This window comes from Tursiops truncatus, chromosome 12 (assembly GCF_011762595.2).
Source record: "Tursiops truncatus isolate mTurTru1 chromosome 12, mTurTru1.mat.Y, whole genome shotgun sequence".
Taxonomy (NCBI): domain Eukaryota; kingdom Metazoa; phylum Chordata; class Mammalia; order Artiodactyla; family Delphinidae; genus Tursiops; species Tursiops truncatus.
Window position 1 is genome coordinate 20,943,320 of NC_047045.1, and position 17,543 is coordinate 20,960,862.

The 17,543-nt window shown below is 39.7% G+C and overlaps 1 protein-coding gene across 1 annotated transcript in view; it reads left to right on the top strand.

The window, feature by feature from the left end:
* The first annotated feature begins 2,257 nt into the window (after positions 1–2,257).
* Positions 2,258–17,543, top strand: part of ZNF292 (zinc finger protein 292) — an 86,872-nt gene continuing 71,586 nt past the window's right edge. Inside the window, exons 1-2 of the mRNA XM_019929391.3 lie at positions 2,258–2,398; positions 2,598–2,794. Of these exons, the coding sequence (XP_019784950.1) occupies positions 2,627–2,794 (168 nt within the window). The 5' untranslated portion in view covers positions 2,258–2,398; positions 2,598–2,626. The remainder of the gene's footprint in view (positions 2,399–2,597; positions 2,795–17,543) is intronic.

Genomic DNA, 17,543 nt, shown 5'->3' on the forward strand with positions numbered 1-17,543 from the left:
GAATTCCCCCAGGAACGTCTCAGTAAGTAGGGGTGTGTGTGCGCGTGTGTGCAATGATTCCCGTGAACTGACAGTGTTATTACAAGAACAAATGGACGTAAGTACAATACGTCATATGTACTTGTTGATACACTTTTTTAATGGATAAGAATGAAATTTATGAGGTCTCGAAGACAAGGTCGACTTGTCAAGGGAAAGTATTTCCAGCCCTCATTTAATTAAAAAAACCTGCACTTCTGTAGAGATTCGATGGACATTCCAGCTAGCTCCTTAGACGATTTTGGTGATCAGAATTGAATCTGCATGCATTCTCATAATAGAACACTTGTCGTACGAACTGCCATTGCAGGTCACTCTTCCTCAAAACTGTAAGCTTCCTCAAGGCAGGGATAGTTTTCATTCACCTTTGATTTTCCCCATATCAAGCAGTGCCTGCGCATAAGTACTCAATAAATGGTCATTAATTACACCACTCACCCCTAGTCCTTACACTTTCTGTAGATTCTAATACGGAGGAATGCAGGAAGGGGAAGGTGGGGGGAAAGATACCAAATAAAAGTGAAGGACTTAGTCTTCCAAGCTGAGGGACATTTGCAAGTCAGTGATAATGCTCAGAATCAATTTGCTAATCAAATCTTTTTGGTTTTAGGGCTATCATGGGCAGGAAGTGGAAATGACCTACATCCTTGGGCTTTTTGTTTTTAATCAATAAGTGGATACATTTCTCTTTGGATATATTTTCCTTTCTTCTTTTTTTTTTCTTTCTATCTATAGATTAGGTGTGGTGTAAACCATAATGCTTGAAGTGAAAATGTGCCTTGCTAGCCTTTGATGCCTTAGATGTCCTTGAATTTACTGGTATATGTGGCTAATCTCATATTTCTCATTTTTTATATTTTAACGGTTATCCTAAGATAACATACATTGGAGAAATCTTGTTTGGACATCTAAAATACTTCACTTGGGAGAGTGAGCTGCAAATATTAAAATCCATTAGCTGCCTTAATTGTTGCTTTTTAAGCTCTCAGTGATACTTTTACATCTTTGTTCCTTAGCCCTTGAGTGTACTCCCCAGCCTCTTCCATTTGTAACTATTTGAAGAACCTGTATTGTTAATATGTAATATCAGCACACATATGCTGTACTATTATTTTAGCTGATAATGGCTTTTATAAGGGGTTCATTTGTGCCCACTCATCTTATATAATGGCACTTAAACATCACCATCACTTATGCATTACAAACATTCATTCTGGACAACATACTGTCTAGAACATTTTCTATTAATACTAGAAATCTCCAGATGCCTCATCACTATCATTCTTTCTGAATTTCTGTAGACAAGTTGTAAGAAAGATTAGCCTTTTGTCTAATTTTCGACTACTAACAAAATATTTGTTTTATTCTGAACTTTAGGCGTAAGCACTTGAATTTTTGTACTACTTCTACTGTTCTGTTCAAGTGCCAAGTGTTCATTCTTTCCAGGTTGTAAATAAAATATGGTTCAGAATGCCATCTCTATTTGCAGCACCAGGAAAAAATGCTGTTGAATCTGTAGTAACTCTCGATAACCTTGTTCTTTTATTTTAGCGACTTCCCCTCCGTTGTGATTTTTAATGGAGTGCTTATTGCTGTCTTTTTTTTTTTTTCTTGACCTACTTTCTTTTCAAGAGCTTCCATATAGAGCGTGTTTTATGTGGCGGTGATTTCTGTAGTGTGCAGGAGAGTCTTAAATCGCGGCGGAACAGATTAGTTGGCTATCACTTATTCCAGAAATGTTTTCGTGGTTTAAAAATCACCTGGTTCCAACGTCCACAATTTCACAGTCTGAAATCTTTGAAGCTATGCTTTTCATGAGTTTGCTCCGTTCTCCAGACTGAGGATTGGACCTCATTCTGCTCTGACCCAATTGTTATTTTTCTTTGTTGCCTCAACCCCCTAGAGATTGTGTTTCCAAGGGAGAGGCGTTCTTGGGACTGACGAGGAGGGGAGTGGGACGAGATCTGGTACCTCAGGCACCAGATCCCTCCTCCCTCTCCTGGTGAGAAGTCGGAGACAATTTTGACAGTTCATAGTCCCGCTTTGGCTCTCACGCTCTTGGTCCATGGGTGGGTTTTACCTGCTTCCACTTCCCCTGCCTCTGGCCTGCCTTCGGGCCAATCGCAAATGCAGCCCTTGCCCCAGCCCACCCAGAGCTCTCCCTCACCCGTCCTCTTGGGGAACTGGGGCATATGTCCGTAGAAGGCTTCGGACACTGGGGAAAGCCACGCCGGGATCCGGACGGTCGAGAAGAGAGCCCCTCCCCAGGCTTTTCCCCGCGTCGCGGCCCTCACGTGACCGAGAACAGGCCTCCACCGGCCCGCCCATTTCGTCCGCTGCTGCCCACTTCCCGCTGGGGGTAAGTAAACCGCGGTTTTCCGTACCGCCCAACCCCGCCCTCCTCCTTTCCCCTTCCCTTCACCTCCCTCGGGTTCCCTCGCGCCACTCTCCCCGCCCCCCATCCTCCCCACCGGGCCCTTTGTACGTGCTCGGCGGCGTGCGAGCGCGCCCGGCACGTGACCCCGCCGAACGTGGCATTGTGTTATCACGTGACCCAGGTGCGTACGCGACGGAGCGGGGTGTGAAGATGGCGGACGAAGAGGCCGAGCAGGAGAGGTTGAGTCGCGGCGGAGGCGGCTGCGCCGCGGAGCTGCAGCGCCTGGGTGAGCGGCTCCAGGAGCTGGAGCGACAGCTGCGGGAGAGCCGGGTGCCGGCCGTGGAGGCGGCCACGGAGTACTGTCAGCAGCTGTGCCAGGTGAGGGCGCCTGGGGTCCCCTCCCCCTTTCCCCCTGCTAGAGGGGGAAGAGGGCGAGCGAGCGCTTGGCGGCCGTGCGGTGGTCCTCGCTGCCTTGGCACCGTCTGCGCCGCCGCCCGGGCGGGAGCGGGGGAGTACGAGGAAGGCGCCTTTGTGTGGCTGCCGTTGTGGCGGTTGTTGTCGGCGGCTCCCGGCTGGGGGAAGGGAGTTGTGGTCAGGGCGGAAAATCCCCCCTCCCCTTCCCTTCCCCGAACTCGGGACTGCGCGGTCCCCGCGGCCGAGAGATGCAGACTGCGAGGACTGGAGCCCTCTCCGCCGTAGGAGAGGGTAAGGGGGGAATGGAGGCCAGGTCCCCTTCCTCCTTCTCTTATTGTGCACTGGGGATTACCGCGCCCCCCGCCTCTGCGCCCCCGCGTCCCACTCCAACGGGCCTCCGCCCCCACTGGTTTGATTCCTTTGCCTCCTTTTGCTTTCATCCGTCCCGCCCCCGGCCCCGTTCTCGCTGTCTCCGGGCCTTTGTTGTTCGAGTTTCGCCTTAGGACTGAAGGGGCCTTTGTTGATGTTCCGAGGAGCAGTCCCCGCCGACCCCTTCTAGCTGGGCGAGACGTTCGGGGGTAGGCGGCGCGGAGGTTGTCCCTTCCTGCCTTTACTTGTTAGGAGCACCGCTTCCATGGTGAAGGTTGCTCTCCTCGGTGGAAAGAAGCTGTCCCTGTATGTGTATCCTAGGGTCGGATGTCGCTGTGCAGCGGCTTTTCCAGAGTCCGCTTCTCTTTTGCCTTCACCCTTGGAGGAGTGTAGTTTCCTCTCTGCCCTTCCTCTGGTCTCCCCACCCCCCTATTACTTGGAGCCTTCCCTGTTTGGCCTCCCGGTGGAACGGAGAAGACTGAGGTTCATGTGGACCCGTGCTCAGGTCAGTTTCAGGCCTTTCCTTCCTTTTCTTGCACAAGGACACTGCTTTCCAGTAACTGCGTTCTAACCAGGATTTGGAATGTTAATAGCACTGTTTGCTTGATAGAAATCGGGGAGTTTGTGTCTACATTTGGACTTGATTACCTACCCTCCAGTTACGTTTGAAATTTCAAGGTGCTACTGCTGGCTGTGGTCAAGATGTTGGTTAGATTATCTTCTTGAGGAAGAAAAAGAATTTATACGGGTCACATTTAGAGTTAGCTTGTGAACATGTCATTATACAGAAGTTGTTTCGTTAAGATACTGAACTTAAGGTCGAACAATGGTGGACCGTTTTAGCATGTCAGAGTAGATCACGTTTTCAGTTTTGGCCTCCAAGTTCTGAAATCTTTCTTTATAAGATCAGGGGTACTTGATCCCATACCCAGAAATTCTCCATCGTTCTATGCACCTTATTGTCGCAAATTATTTGATGGCGGTTATCTTAAAAAGCAAAACAACAAAAAAACTTTGTGAGATTGCATGGTGACTTGTCTGGGAATAAATGCAATGTGAAAGCCACCCACTTAAGGTAATATAGGTCTGGTGAATACCTATGGCATAATTAGAGATTCTGTCATTCCTTTGAATCCTAGTTTTAAAGAATTGTTGAAATTTACTAATTTCACTATCCTGACCGTAAACACTCATTCTTAATTGGTCTTTCAGATTTAAAAATTTATCTTAGGTTAAAAGAAAAACTTTAATAAGATGCCCATGAAAGGAACTCTTTCATTTGTAAGTAAAGTTAGCTTTTCAGTCAGTGAAAAGTATTAAAGTCTAGCTTTGCTGAAAGACATTTTTCAGGTAACAGTTTCCATTGATGGATTTAAGGCTTATTGCTGTAAATAGTCTTGACCAGCAATATGTATAATCAGGATTAATAATTCTGGGAAAGTGGAATCTCATACAAGTTGGACTTAATTTGGAGTGTGTGCAACATCAGATATTTGTCACTTTGAAATTATTTTTAATGTATGAAACAGTATTCCTTTTTGTCAGCATGAAGGTAATTTCCTGTATTAGTTTTAAGTGATTAGTCTTACAACATGTAAATTGCTTTTATTGACCAGTGCTACATGAAATAGTAATAAAACAAATGCTGGGTTTGTGGATTTCAAAAATGACATATTGCATGCACTAAAATCCCGCAATAATGTAAATGCATTTAAAAGTGATCTCTATTATTCGAATAGTAGAGTGTATCTGATGTTTAAAATCCCCTGTGGAACATTTTATATATATATAATTTATATATATATGATAAGTTTCCAATTTGGTCTTGCCAGATGGAAGGTAACTTGAAACAGTTGTTTCTTTAAAATTGTATCATAGCCATTATTATTAACATTTTGCTATGGGTTGAACAGAGCCGAGCAGTGGTTAACAATTACAGAATTTATTGGAGCAGTTTAAGAACAGTGCTAGAAATACTAGGAGCTCGAAATTATATCTACGTTTCTAACCTGGAGATTATCATTTAACTTTTTCTATCTAAGGTTTTCCTGTAAAACTGGGATATTCACATGCTTCAAGAAGGCAAAGATGAATAATATTTGTCAGAGTTAGTGAGCTTCAGAGTTAATATTCTGCAAGTGTTGATGCTTAGTGCTTTTAAATGTGAATTAGTTTATATTCTGAATTTTTACCTCAACAAAAGGTGAGTTTCTGGAGAATGTAGTGAAACCTACAGAAATAAAGTTGCTTACTCTTTCTAGTTTATAGATTTTTCTTTCTTTTTGAATGAAGTGTAGGATAGTAACAGATTTCTTGAGTTCTGAGAAGTAAAATAGAAATGAAAAACATTTAAGTTTTTCTTATTGTTAACTGTATTGTTTTGCTGTTTATATTAGGTTGCTTCCTGGAAGCATGTCCCACTTTTATATGAACGTTTGCTTAAAGCTTAAGAGTAGGAGGAAGGGAAGGTGGTAGAGGATGGGCATATGGGAGTATTTGTCAGAAAATTTCAGATTTCCTTATATCTTTACAAGCTAGCTGTAATCTGGATAATGTTTAATTTTCCTAAAAGCAACTTAGAATTAGAATATAGGATAACCAGAAATAATTTATTGCATTTATTTGTTTCAGTATCATTATATAAAAACAGATTGTAGTTGGAACTTATGGGACTGTTCCATTGTATTAGACTAGGCCAGGATTCACTCACTCATTCAGCATTGTTATTGAATACCTACACCGAGGGCCAGGCAACCATGAGCATGGTCCCTGGCTTCAAGGATCTTACAGTGTCTGGAGGAAGGTAGACAAGTAATTGTAGTAAACTGTGATTTATATCTTTTATATGGAAGGTTATTTATTTGGGAGTTTGAACAGAAGCATTCCAATAGGAGAATTGTTCTAAAAGGATTTTAAAATGATTCATTTAAAAAGTTAAGCCATCGTAATAGTTGAAGAATGATTTGTTGGAGCATGGTGTTTGTTGACAGCATTACATACTGGACTGGATGACTCGTTGATTAATACATGAGTTGTGACTGTTTATGGTTGTTTACCTTCTGGTGACAATTATTTTAAAAGGTAGAATTGCAGTTGTGGAAATATGGTTTTGTATCATACACACACGCACGCTTCTTACCTTTGTTCATACCTTAATTCATATAAGCAGCTTCTCAATTGGGCATGGTACTGTTTCCCACTACATTCCTCTCTTAAGGACATTTAGAAACACGTGGGGTCAGTTGTTCGGTTACTGCAGTGACTGGGGATGTGATAACTGGCATTTAGTGCCCATGGGCCATGGATATTACATTTTCTGAAGTGACCAGGACAGTCCCACTCCATTAAAATTTATCCCTCTGCCTAAATACCCACAAGTGCCCTTTTTAGAAACAGTGACCAGAAAGAATATATTAAGATTTTTTTTGTCCTTATGCTTTTTCATGTTAATATAGTTATATTAAGAAATGCAGTTAATCTGGAGCAGATCCAGGTCAGTGCTTTTCAACCATATATAAATGCACACACTGAGCTTCAGTGCACATTGAACTTGAAAATTTCTACTTTCTTAGCAGAAATTATGAGCAATTACTTAAACAATTACTAAAACAATTCACTTTTACTAGGTTAAGGAGGGTAGCAAAGTCAGCATACTTAGTTATCCTGATTAAAGCAGAGATTTGACCTTTTGATAAAATTGAAATTATGTGCTTTTAAGAAAGCATTTAATGCAAGGACTAGGTTTAAATGTTAGGGAATATAAGATACAGGAGACTGTAGTAGGATATAAACTAATAAGATTTAAATATCACTTCAAGACAACTGAAGACATGTCAAAAGGCTGTGTATCATTAACATATTTGCTTTATTTTTTATTCCCCTTTTTTAAATTGAAAATGTACATTAAAATGGTTTTTAAAAATTCAAAGACCAAGAAAGGGCATACACTGAAAACTTGCTCTCCTTCCCACCCTAGGCCTCCAGTCACCTTCCACAAAGACAGTCCCCTAATAGTATTTTATGTGTCTTCCCAGAAATGCAGTTTACTCTTTTTTTTTTTCCGGCACGCGGGCCTCTCACTGTTGTGGCCTCTCCCGTTGCGGAGCACAGGCTTCGGACGCGCAGGCTCAGCGGCCATGGCTCACGGGCCCAGCCGCTCCGCGGCATGTGGGATCTTCCCGGACCGGGGCACGAACCTGCGTCCCCTACATCGGCAGGCGGACTCTCAACCACTGCGCCACCAGGGAAGCCCTACTCTCTTTTTTTTTTTTAATTAAAAAATTAGGACATACTGTGTACTGCATCTTTTTTTTTTTTTTTTTTTTTCCCGGTACGCGGGCCTCTCACTGTTGTGGCCTCTCCCGTTGCGGAGCACAGGCTTCGGACGCGCAGGCTCAGCAGCCATGGTTCACGGGCCCAGCCGCTCGGCGGCACGTGGGATCTTCCCGGACCGGGGCACGAACCCGTGTCCCCTGCATTGGCAGGCCGACTCTCAACCACTGCACCACCAGGGAAGCCCTATACTGCATCTTTTTCTTCACCAAAAAAAGGTATCTTTGAGATCATTCTGTAGCTGCCCACCTAAATCTATGGCTTTCTGTTTTAAACTGTGTAATAATTCGAGTCTGCAGCTGTGTCTAATTAATCAGTTAATTGTTGGTGGTTATTTGGAAGAGTAAGTTAATTTTGTGTGTAGTAATTTCAGTAGAGTTCAGAATAGGTAGTAAGCACATCAGGCTGGGTTATCAGTCAGAAGGCTTTACTAAAAAGGTAGGATTTGACATAGACCTTAATGCCTTTATTAACTGTGTTTAGTGCCTTGTTGGTATAAGAAACAAATGAAATTAAAACTGTTGAGAACTACTGTTTAAATTGTGCAGTTACAGTATATCTGTATATATTTCTTTCATCTATTTGATACAAGTTGATTCTTTTGTTTGTCTGCATGTTTTGCTTAGCTTTAATGATAGAGGCAAAAATTTTGAAAATACTTAAATATTTTCCTTGAGAAACTCGACTTTCTTTTGATTATTAGAGACTATCTTAAGTTAATTTGTAGGTCACTTCAAATCAGAAGATAAGATAGCTTGCTTGTTAATTAGCGATAATTACTTTAGGTATTGAGGGAGTAATAAGTCATTTAAACTTTAAAAGTTTAGGTAATGCTCAGGGGAAATAATTTGTTAAGTGTTCATAATTAGTATGATTGCATGCTGGAGATATTAAATTCTGCTTTCCAGAATATACTTATACCAGTTTTAGCAAAGGAAAACTTTACCAATTTTTCTTGCCTCCTTCTTAACATTCTTGATCCTAAATTAAAATGGGGGAAGGGAAGAGGTATTTTGCAATTGCCATTCATGATATTTTATATGACTAATCTCCAAAACCAAGGATTTTTGAAAATGTATGGTCTTAACTGTATGAAACTGCTGCTGTACTTATTTTCCTGGAGATTCTGTCAAAGTTGAGAAATTACCTTATTTTTCCCAACTCGCACACGTAAATTCAGTTCATAAAATCATTCAATGTGTGAGTAGCCTTGCTTATAAAATGGAAAGTTTACTTTTTATTAATGTGTTTGTCAGATACGCTGTGTAACTTTTAGCTATTTATTGTTTTCCAGGAGAGCCTCTTGATTGTTTCTCTTATCATTTAGAGTTGCACAGTGCACCTCATAGGAAAAAATGTTACCTTTTCCCACCTTACATATATTTAGCCAAGAAGATTTGTTAAAGTTCAATCAGTTACATCTTAATTTATTTTAAACATATTGAAATTCCTCTTATATGGGAGCACTAAGGGAGCTGTGGAGAATTATGGCGTGGATAGAGCTTACAAAATCTGGTACATATATTAATAGTTAAGAAGTAATACTATTAGATAGTAAAGTATCTAGGGATTAATACAATAAGTAGAGCGTGAATTAAGAAAACTAGAGCATTTTAAAATTACTTACACTAGCTAAAAATTGAAAGGAAAGGAAAGGAAAACACTATTTACATTGGGTCTTGAATGTGGATAACTAAAGTGGGAAGGATGGGAATAAACCTCAGAGAACTGGAACAACTTTTCAAACTGGCATCTTGGAGAAAAATGTCATGGGTTGGGATGAAAAATAGGATAGAAAAGGTAGATTAGAACCAGACTTAGGGTTTAAGATCCAAACCAAGGAATTTTAACTGATCCTGTAAGCGTAGATAATATATGGTTACATTTCTTAAAGACTTACCCTTCCAAGGTTGAGGCATTGAAATTTTAAAAAGTTCAGAATGTTAGAGCCTTTGGTTTTTCTTGAAGTATCCTGTGTCAGTTACTGCCATGTAACGAACTACTCAAAAACACAGTGGCTTTAAAAGAACAGCCGTTTTTATTACTGTTCTCAAGTCTGTGGGTCTTTTGGGTCATTCTGCAGTCAGCTGGTAGGTTGTCTGGGGCTGAATGATCCCAGATGGTCTCACTCATACGTCTTGTGGTTGATGGGTTGGTTGAGGGGCCCCAGTTAAGTTGGCTCATCTCTGCTCCACTCTTACCCTCTAGTAACGTAGCCTGAATTTCTTTACTTTGCAGCAGGAAAGCCAGTTCTGTAGCACAACTGCTTTTCAAGCCTCTGCTTGTGTCATGTTCGCCATTGTCCCATTGCGTCAACTAGTAGTCATACCCAGCCTCTTCGTGGGTACAGGGAGATGTGACGCTTCAGGGAGCAATTTTATAACAGTCTATGACATATCCCACTTCTGTTTATTCTCCACTGCAATTCCGGGCACTTTTTTGGGTGAGATTTTAATTTTTTGTTTCTATAGCCCCACCTCTGCTTTCTTTCTTGTCATACATATTCTGTCATCAAAGCACATCCAATTACTCCTTTTCTCCTTGATTGGCAAAAGGCATTTCTATTTCTGCTTTCTAATTTAAATTTCCAAATAGAAGAAGGGCATCCCACTCCATCACTGTAACTTTGGAAAGTTTGTGGAACAACTTCTTACTTGCCGTGGTTCTTTACCTTAATATTAAACCTGGTCTGTATGTGGTGTTTTGTGTTGTCTCTACCTTGTACAGTTTAGTAATAACATCCTAGTTCTTGTCCTAATATTTGAACTTCTTTTTCCTTTTAACTGATGAACTTGCTTTTAACCTTCCATTCAGTTTGTGAAATTCCCCCAACATCCTGCTTTTATCCTTCTACCTCAGTGGCAGTCCAGTACTCATGACAGTGTTTCTCAAATTTGTGTTTGCAGAAACCCAAGAGAGTCTGTAGATTTTAGAGTTACTCAGCTCAGAGTAAGATGTAACTTTTTTTTTACGTTGCCACTTAGTTGTCCACTGAAACAAAATTATCACAAAAAAATACTTACCTTTACTGTGTGTGATGCATTCTATTTTCATTTACTATTATTGTTTTTAAAAGCTGCTCTTGATTTTATGATCCATTCATACGTCATAACCAAGAAATTGGAAAACCCTGCTTATAGGAAGTCGATGGGCTCAATTCAGTAATAAGCACCAACATAGGTACTCCTAAGTTGTAAGGTGGCCTTCTAGTCTAGTTGATTCACAAAATTCATAGTTTTATTTATGAGGAGCATCAAAATTAAAATACAATTTTAAATTTAAATGACTGCTAAAAACCCAGCATATGTCCATGGAATCAATTTGAGAAATACTGGTACATAGGATCAAATTCAAATTTAAGCTTGAGCCCAGTGGTCTCCGTGCTCTATTGTTTACTTTTTTTTTATATTTTCACTGTTCAGCAGGAACTTCCTGCTCCATCTAAATTGTTCATTCCTCATTTTACTGCCTTTGTGACTTTGTTCAGAGGAGCAATGTTATGCAGTGAAAAGTCAAATGGCTTTGGGTTCAAATAGGAGGTCCCCAACTATCAAGGCAAGATTTTTGCTCATGCTTTGTTTGGGGTGAGGGTGAACCTTGGAGTTAGAGTCTAGACCAAACAGATTGAAGAGGAAGAGAATTAGTGTTCAAAACAGGCACTGTTACGCTTTACTAACAATGAATTGTTTAATCTGAAGACTTGTGAGATCATCGGATTAAAAAGCGTTTAGTCTGTTTTAATGTCTGTTTACCCAAATTGCCTCTTAGGGCCTCATCATTGCTATATAATACTTGTTCAGTATGACATTGATTTATCAGAAAATGTTCAGTTTTATTAGGCATTTGTTTAGGAAGACTGAGATATATGGTTAAATGGCTAAAATGAAGCAGTTCTTTAAAAAATGAATTTCAAATATATGGATAATATATTCGTGTGGAACATTTGGCATCCTTATTGATGCCTGACGTATAGGCAATGTTATGTTTTAAGTTTATCACTCCTAGATACAGATTTTACACTTAGAAAGAGGTAATCTAAATTCAGAAGTAGTAAGTAATTGACTTGATCCCCATCCCAGTCATTTTTTTTGTTTGTTTTTTTGGATTGAACCTCCCCCGCCCCACTCCCCTGCAGTGAAAGCACCAGGGAATTCCCTGCATGAAGGTGTTTTCTAGGAAGAGTTTCTGAGTGCTTGTCATAACTATTGCTCCTTAGTAATTCAGAATGAACTCTAGTATGTAAAACTGAATACGTTGGCAAGAACGAGTCAGACCTAGTATATTTAATATTGTGACCTATTTAGTGTTTCTGAAAAGGCAATCTGATGTTGCAAATGCTGCCTAAAGAGAAATTATTTTTAACACCAGAAGACCTTTGAGGATTTACGTATCTTGAATGAAAACATTTGTGGTGTTTGGTGCCCCTCCTCACCGAATTATCTTTTATAAATCTTGTTTTACTTGATGAAGAAAACCTACCCTCCAGATTCTTTCATATATACTTTGCTTGACAGCTCATTAGATACTGTAGATTAAAAGTGTTGGAATTCTAAGGACACCAATTTTAATTTTCATGAAATTGTTTATTGTGACCTTTGGCATGCTACTTAAGACTTTTCTGGGGTTTTTTTTGTTTGTTTGTTTTTTATCCTTGACATGGAGATGCTACAGACTTTTGCTGGTTGCTGGTATAAGAATGGATCAAAGGCATGATTATTTAAAACGATTGTTGTCGTATAAAGTAACATTTTCATTTACATTTAGAGACTACTTTGGAAACACCTTTGATGTTTTATACATGATAGTGACCTAGAATAATGTTACTACATTAATAATTCTATAATTTTGAAGTCATCTATTATTGTCATTTTGAAAATAGCATTAGATTACTGATTAACCACCTTGTTTAAAGCCTACATTTTAGAGAAGGCAGGATTAGATTTTATAATAATTTATGAAAGGTCTTTTTGTCATGGGGGGCATGCAGATTACTCAATGTGTATGAATGTGCCAGGAGAAGATTATTGGCTTTGCAATTAAAATCTTTCCTTTGTCCAAAATTTTAAACCTGGGATTTGAGAGGCTGGGATGAGAAAAGCTAGTATTTACCTAGTAACTAAAAGTATAGATTTTGAACTATGATTAGAATTCTAGCTCCCTTACTTCTGTGGGATTTCAGGCTTGGTTTTGTGCTCATCTCTATCTAGACTGGAGGTAAGAATAATATCTGCCTTAAAGCTGGTGTGATTAAGATATAATGTTTGTTGAGCACTTTGCATATTATGATGCTGGAAGCACACAGCAAATGTTAGCTATTAATACATTTACAAGGACTAGGTCTGAAACTTTCTCTCATAAACGAATATTAATCTTAGTAAAATACTCTTTAGTTTATCAAACTTAAAAAAAAATGAGGGGAACTCCCTTTTCCTCCCCCCCCCCAAAGTCTTACCTGAAATCTTATGTATAAAACAGAAAAGTTACTGCTGCAGAACAGTTTGACAAGTACAGTACTAATCCAGAAAATAACAATGCTATTGCCAGGGGTTGTAAAGGGAGTTCAAGCAGAGTTCTCTTCTGCTGTTATTTTCTTCTCAAATGGTTCTTTTTTCTTATTTTCCCTCATTCTACTGCTTTTCTGCACTCTCCCAAAATATAATGAATGTTCTTGTCTTAGAGGCATAATAAAGCCATCACTGAAGACTTTAATATATTTTATCTTTAAAGACTTTTAATTGTGCTGCTTATTTTTGTTTTACATACCAAGGCACACTAAATAAACTCATTTTTTGGTACCTAAGATTTAAAATAAATTTGCTTCTCTGGAAGCGTGACACTGATGTGAATGTCTCAATAGAGAAACTGTACCTTATCAGAGAAACAATAAATATTAAATAATAGTGAAACTTATGCATGAAACAGTCCCACAGATATACTTAGTGCTTACGTTTAATTCGACCATCTTATATATTCCCTCAAATCTTCATCTCATGTTTTCTCTAGATCTTTTATTTTCTTCCTTGGGTTTCCAAAGAAGTGGCTGTTTCCTGGCAAGTGGATCTTTTCGTCTGTGCACCTTCTCAAAGAACCTTTCCACTTTCCTGTTTCTTCACATTTTTCTTTCCATCGCTTCTGTCCTTTAGCCTACAGAGATGGGTGTGTGTGTCTTTCTCATCTTTTTGCTATGTTGATCATGTCTTCAGATTTCTCTCTTTTCTCTGACCCCTTCTCTCCACATATGAGATGTCTCCTATCCTAAAAATGTCTTTCTCTAACTCTTGTTTTCTAGTCTTTCTTGCCAGACGTCTTTGGAAAAGTACTCTGTACGTTGCCTTCATTTCTTACCTTCTGTTGCAGTTTGGATTCTACCCCTCACCACACTGGAGAAGACACTCTTTTGAAGGTCACTGCTTGGCATATTTATAATACTTTATTAAATTTAGACCCAAGTAGCAATCCAGCAGCTCAGACTATTTCATATACCTGCATATTGTGTTTAATAAAATTTAATTGTTAGCATTTTAAAAATCATAAGCTTTCATGTTGAAATGAGAGTGTTTGGCTTTTCCTGGAAAATCAGAAGATCGGGCAATATTGGACTCATGCGTGGCTACAGGCTGAAGTGGCTGCCTGCTCAGCCTTTGTTGGCATTTAAAAGTGTTTGTGACCCCATCTTAAGTTCATCTCCCTTCAGTTTATTTACACTGCTCTCCTGATTCTCCTACCTTTGTGACTGTTCCTTAGTCGTCTTCACTGACTCTTCCTTTCACCGCTGGAAATGCATGGTAATTATTAGCTAGTATTAATATATTTAGACGGAGTAGATACAACATTTCTGAATTTTTTTGTGGCATTTCCTCAGTGTTCTTTTCTTCCTTTCACTCTTCATTAATGACCCTCAACCATTTTCCCCATCTCATCAACATATCTGAGACAGGACTCTAATCAGAAGGTGGCTCCTGAGCCCTGGTTGACAGTCGTGCTTCACATACTAATCTTCAGCAGGCATCCACTCTGACAGCATCTCCTGTCACTCACTCTGGATAGGATTTCCAGGGGTCCATTCTCTTGGACCTTGCCACTCTTCTTAGCTCTTGACTCCTGCTTCCAGCCACCTGTGGAACTCTTCCTCGTGAGGTTCAGTAGGTACTTCTAATTAAACAAGACTGAAATTGAACTCATCTACTCTCCTCCCCACTCCCCACTCCCCATCAAAAAGAAAGCCTGTTGGTATTGGTGACATTCCTCCCTTCCCCCTCAAACTTAGGTTTTGAAATCTTGAGTCATTTTTAGCGCCGCCTTTCACCTCCACAGCCCAGTCACTGAGTTCTGTCAATTTTATTCATGCACTGTTTCCTGTATCCTTCTCTGGTTAGATCTGATATGCTATTAGTGGCTACTTAGTTTCTTGCAACAAAAAATTCAACAAACATCTTTTTCATGAAGGTACTTTTCTGTTCTCCATTCTCTCCACTAATCTATCTTCTACATTGTCGCTAAGATTATGTTATCTTTTTAAAGCATGGATATCATATTTTTAAAGACTTTTAGAAGGTAGCACAATGTGGAAGAGCTCAGACACCATGAGTTGAAATCCCAGCTCTACCATTTACTGACTATGGGCTCAGTTTCTTAACCTATTAGATGAGGATCGTAGTATTGTGAGGTAAATGAGGCATCAGCACAGCACCCCCCACATTAGTAAGCACTGCATAAAATGCTATTCCATGAAAAATAAAATTCAAGCTCACTAGCCTTACATTCAGGGACTTTCATGACATGACACCTAGCATGCCAGCCTGGCTGATTGGCAGCCATATCTCTTCATTTCTTTTTTATATAGAGCCTTAGGGGTTTGTAGTCTGTTCTTATACTACAGTTTTCATAACTTCCCTCACCTCTGTGCTTTGGCTCCAGCTTTCCCCTTTAGGATTTCCTTCTTTTATCAACCCCATTTCTCCATATTTATTTCCTTCAATCTGTGATGAGATTATGAGGTGGTATTATCTTTTTCATGAGGCTTTCCTATACTCCTAAATGGATTTAATGGCATATTCCCCATCCTTCTTATTGAACTGTATTTTTTCTGGCTTTTATCATAGTTTTTCTATATTAAGATTGTCTCCTCGCCCTCTCCCCAAATTGGAGCTTCTTAAAAGCAGGGGCCATGGCTTAATAAGTGATTAAATCTGTTAAATGGTTGTCTCCTCTTTTTTTGCTTGAATAGGCTGGTTTTAAATGTGGGGTGAATTTTGTGCTCATAAGAGGCCATTACTTCCTGTAATTAGGTTTCTTCTGACCACAGTTGTTTCATCTCAATTCTGACATTGGGTTTCTGTGTTCAAGGCAAGGATTCAGTTGGATCAAATATGTATAGTTTTTATAAAGCAAACATGAATGAATGATAAGTAGTAGCTCTCTTAATAGCTTGCGTTCATTAAATGCTGATTGTGTGCCAGGAACTGTTAAGTGTAAGTGTGTGTGTTTGAGAGGGAGAGAGAGATTGAGAGAGATGAACTCATTGTAATCCTCAACAACCCTCTGAAGTAGGTGGTTACTCTCCCTATGTATGAGAGACTGCTGAGGCATGAAGAAGTAAAGTAACTAGCCCAAGTCAATTAACTCAGACTTAATTTTTAAAAAACAAACAAAAGCAAAACCCAAACTAAGTAAAACTTTTTTTTTTCTTTTTGGGAGGAATATGTAAGTGTTAATTGTTGAAATTTGTTTTAGGGCACAAAGATAATTTACAATAGTAAAATTTAATCATTTGAAACTAAACCTCAGGAAAGCAGAGCAATGAATATAAGCAGTTATTGTAGTGGAGTTTGAGTAATAGTTTTATTTAATAATGTGTTAAGTAAAGTTATTTGTTTAGTAGTAGTGGGAATCTTACTAGTTTTGAATTTCTTTGAGTAATGTATAGGTCTTTTAAGGGTAATCAATACATATTTATAAATTACAATGAGGGCAACTTGTTGAAGAAATCTGTTACTAATGTCCAAATATAACTAAGATCAATTCTTTATTTCATTGGATTAAGGAAAAAACTGCATTTGTGTTGTGTTTGGCCTTTTTTTTTTTTTTTTTTGCGGTACGTGGCCTCTCAGTGTTGTGGCCTCTCCCGTTGCGGAGCACACGCTCCGGACGCGCAGGCTCACCGGCCATGGCTCACAGGCCCAGCCGCTCCGCGGCATATGGGATCTTCCCGGACCGGGGCACGAACCCGTGTCCCCTGCATCGGCAGGCGGACTCTCAACCACTGCGCCACCAGGGAAGCCCATGTTTGGTCTTTTTATATGGTGCAAAGAGGTGCCTAAAATCCATGGGGAAAAGTAGGTCATCAGCGGTCTTTAAGCTGCTTTTAATTGGGTATCCTACCCGTAAACATTTGAATAGGAACCCTTAGTATGGGAATGTCTCATAAATTTCACACCCGTGTGCACGCGCGTATTATTTCAGCTTATATAGTTATTTGAGTCTGTTTGTTAAATTATAAAGTTTGTTTTAGATAGATTTCATAGGAACAGTTTTTTCCCCCCTCCGTACCGCATTTTATACTCTGTTTGGAAACCTCTGGTTTATAGTGCTGTGAGTAGCTGAAGTTTCTGAGATATGTTATTAAATGAGTGCTGATTTATTTTCCCCATTTTCATAGTGTACTGGAGAAATGACAGCAGTGACCCAATCAGAATTTTTTTCATATTGTCTTTTAGGCAAATTTAATGTAATGTGTATTTCCAGTTTATTGTTTCTGTCATGCTTTACCCTTTATGAACGTCCCTGAGTATTGAGTGTGCCTGTTACCAGATTCTCTCTTAGCTCTGAATCAACTCTGTTACTTGCTCTGTGGTATTGGAGCTTGGCCCTTTAAGCATTTCTCTGTTGATCGATGTTAAGCTGCGTCAGTAGAGGATGCTGAAGGGCCATTACACAAAGAAGGGGCTTCTGTTTGTGTTTCTTGCTGCTGCTGCATGACTGCTAGTGACACAGATAGGAGGACATTCAGTGG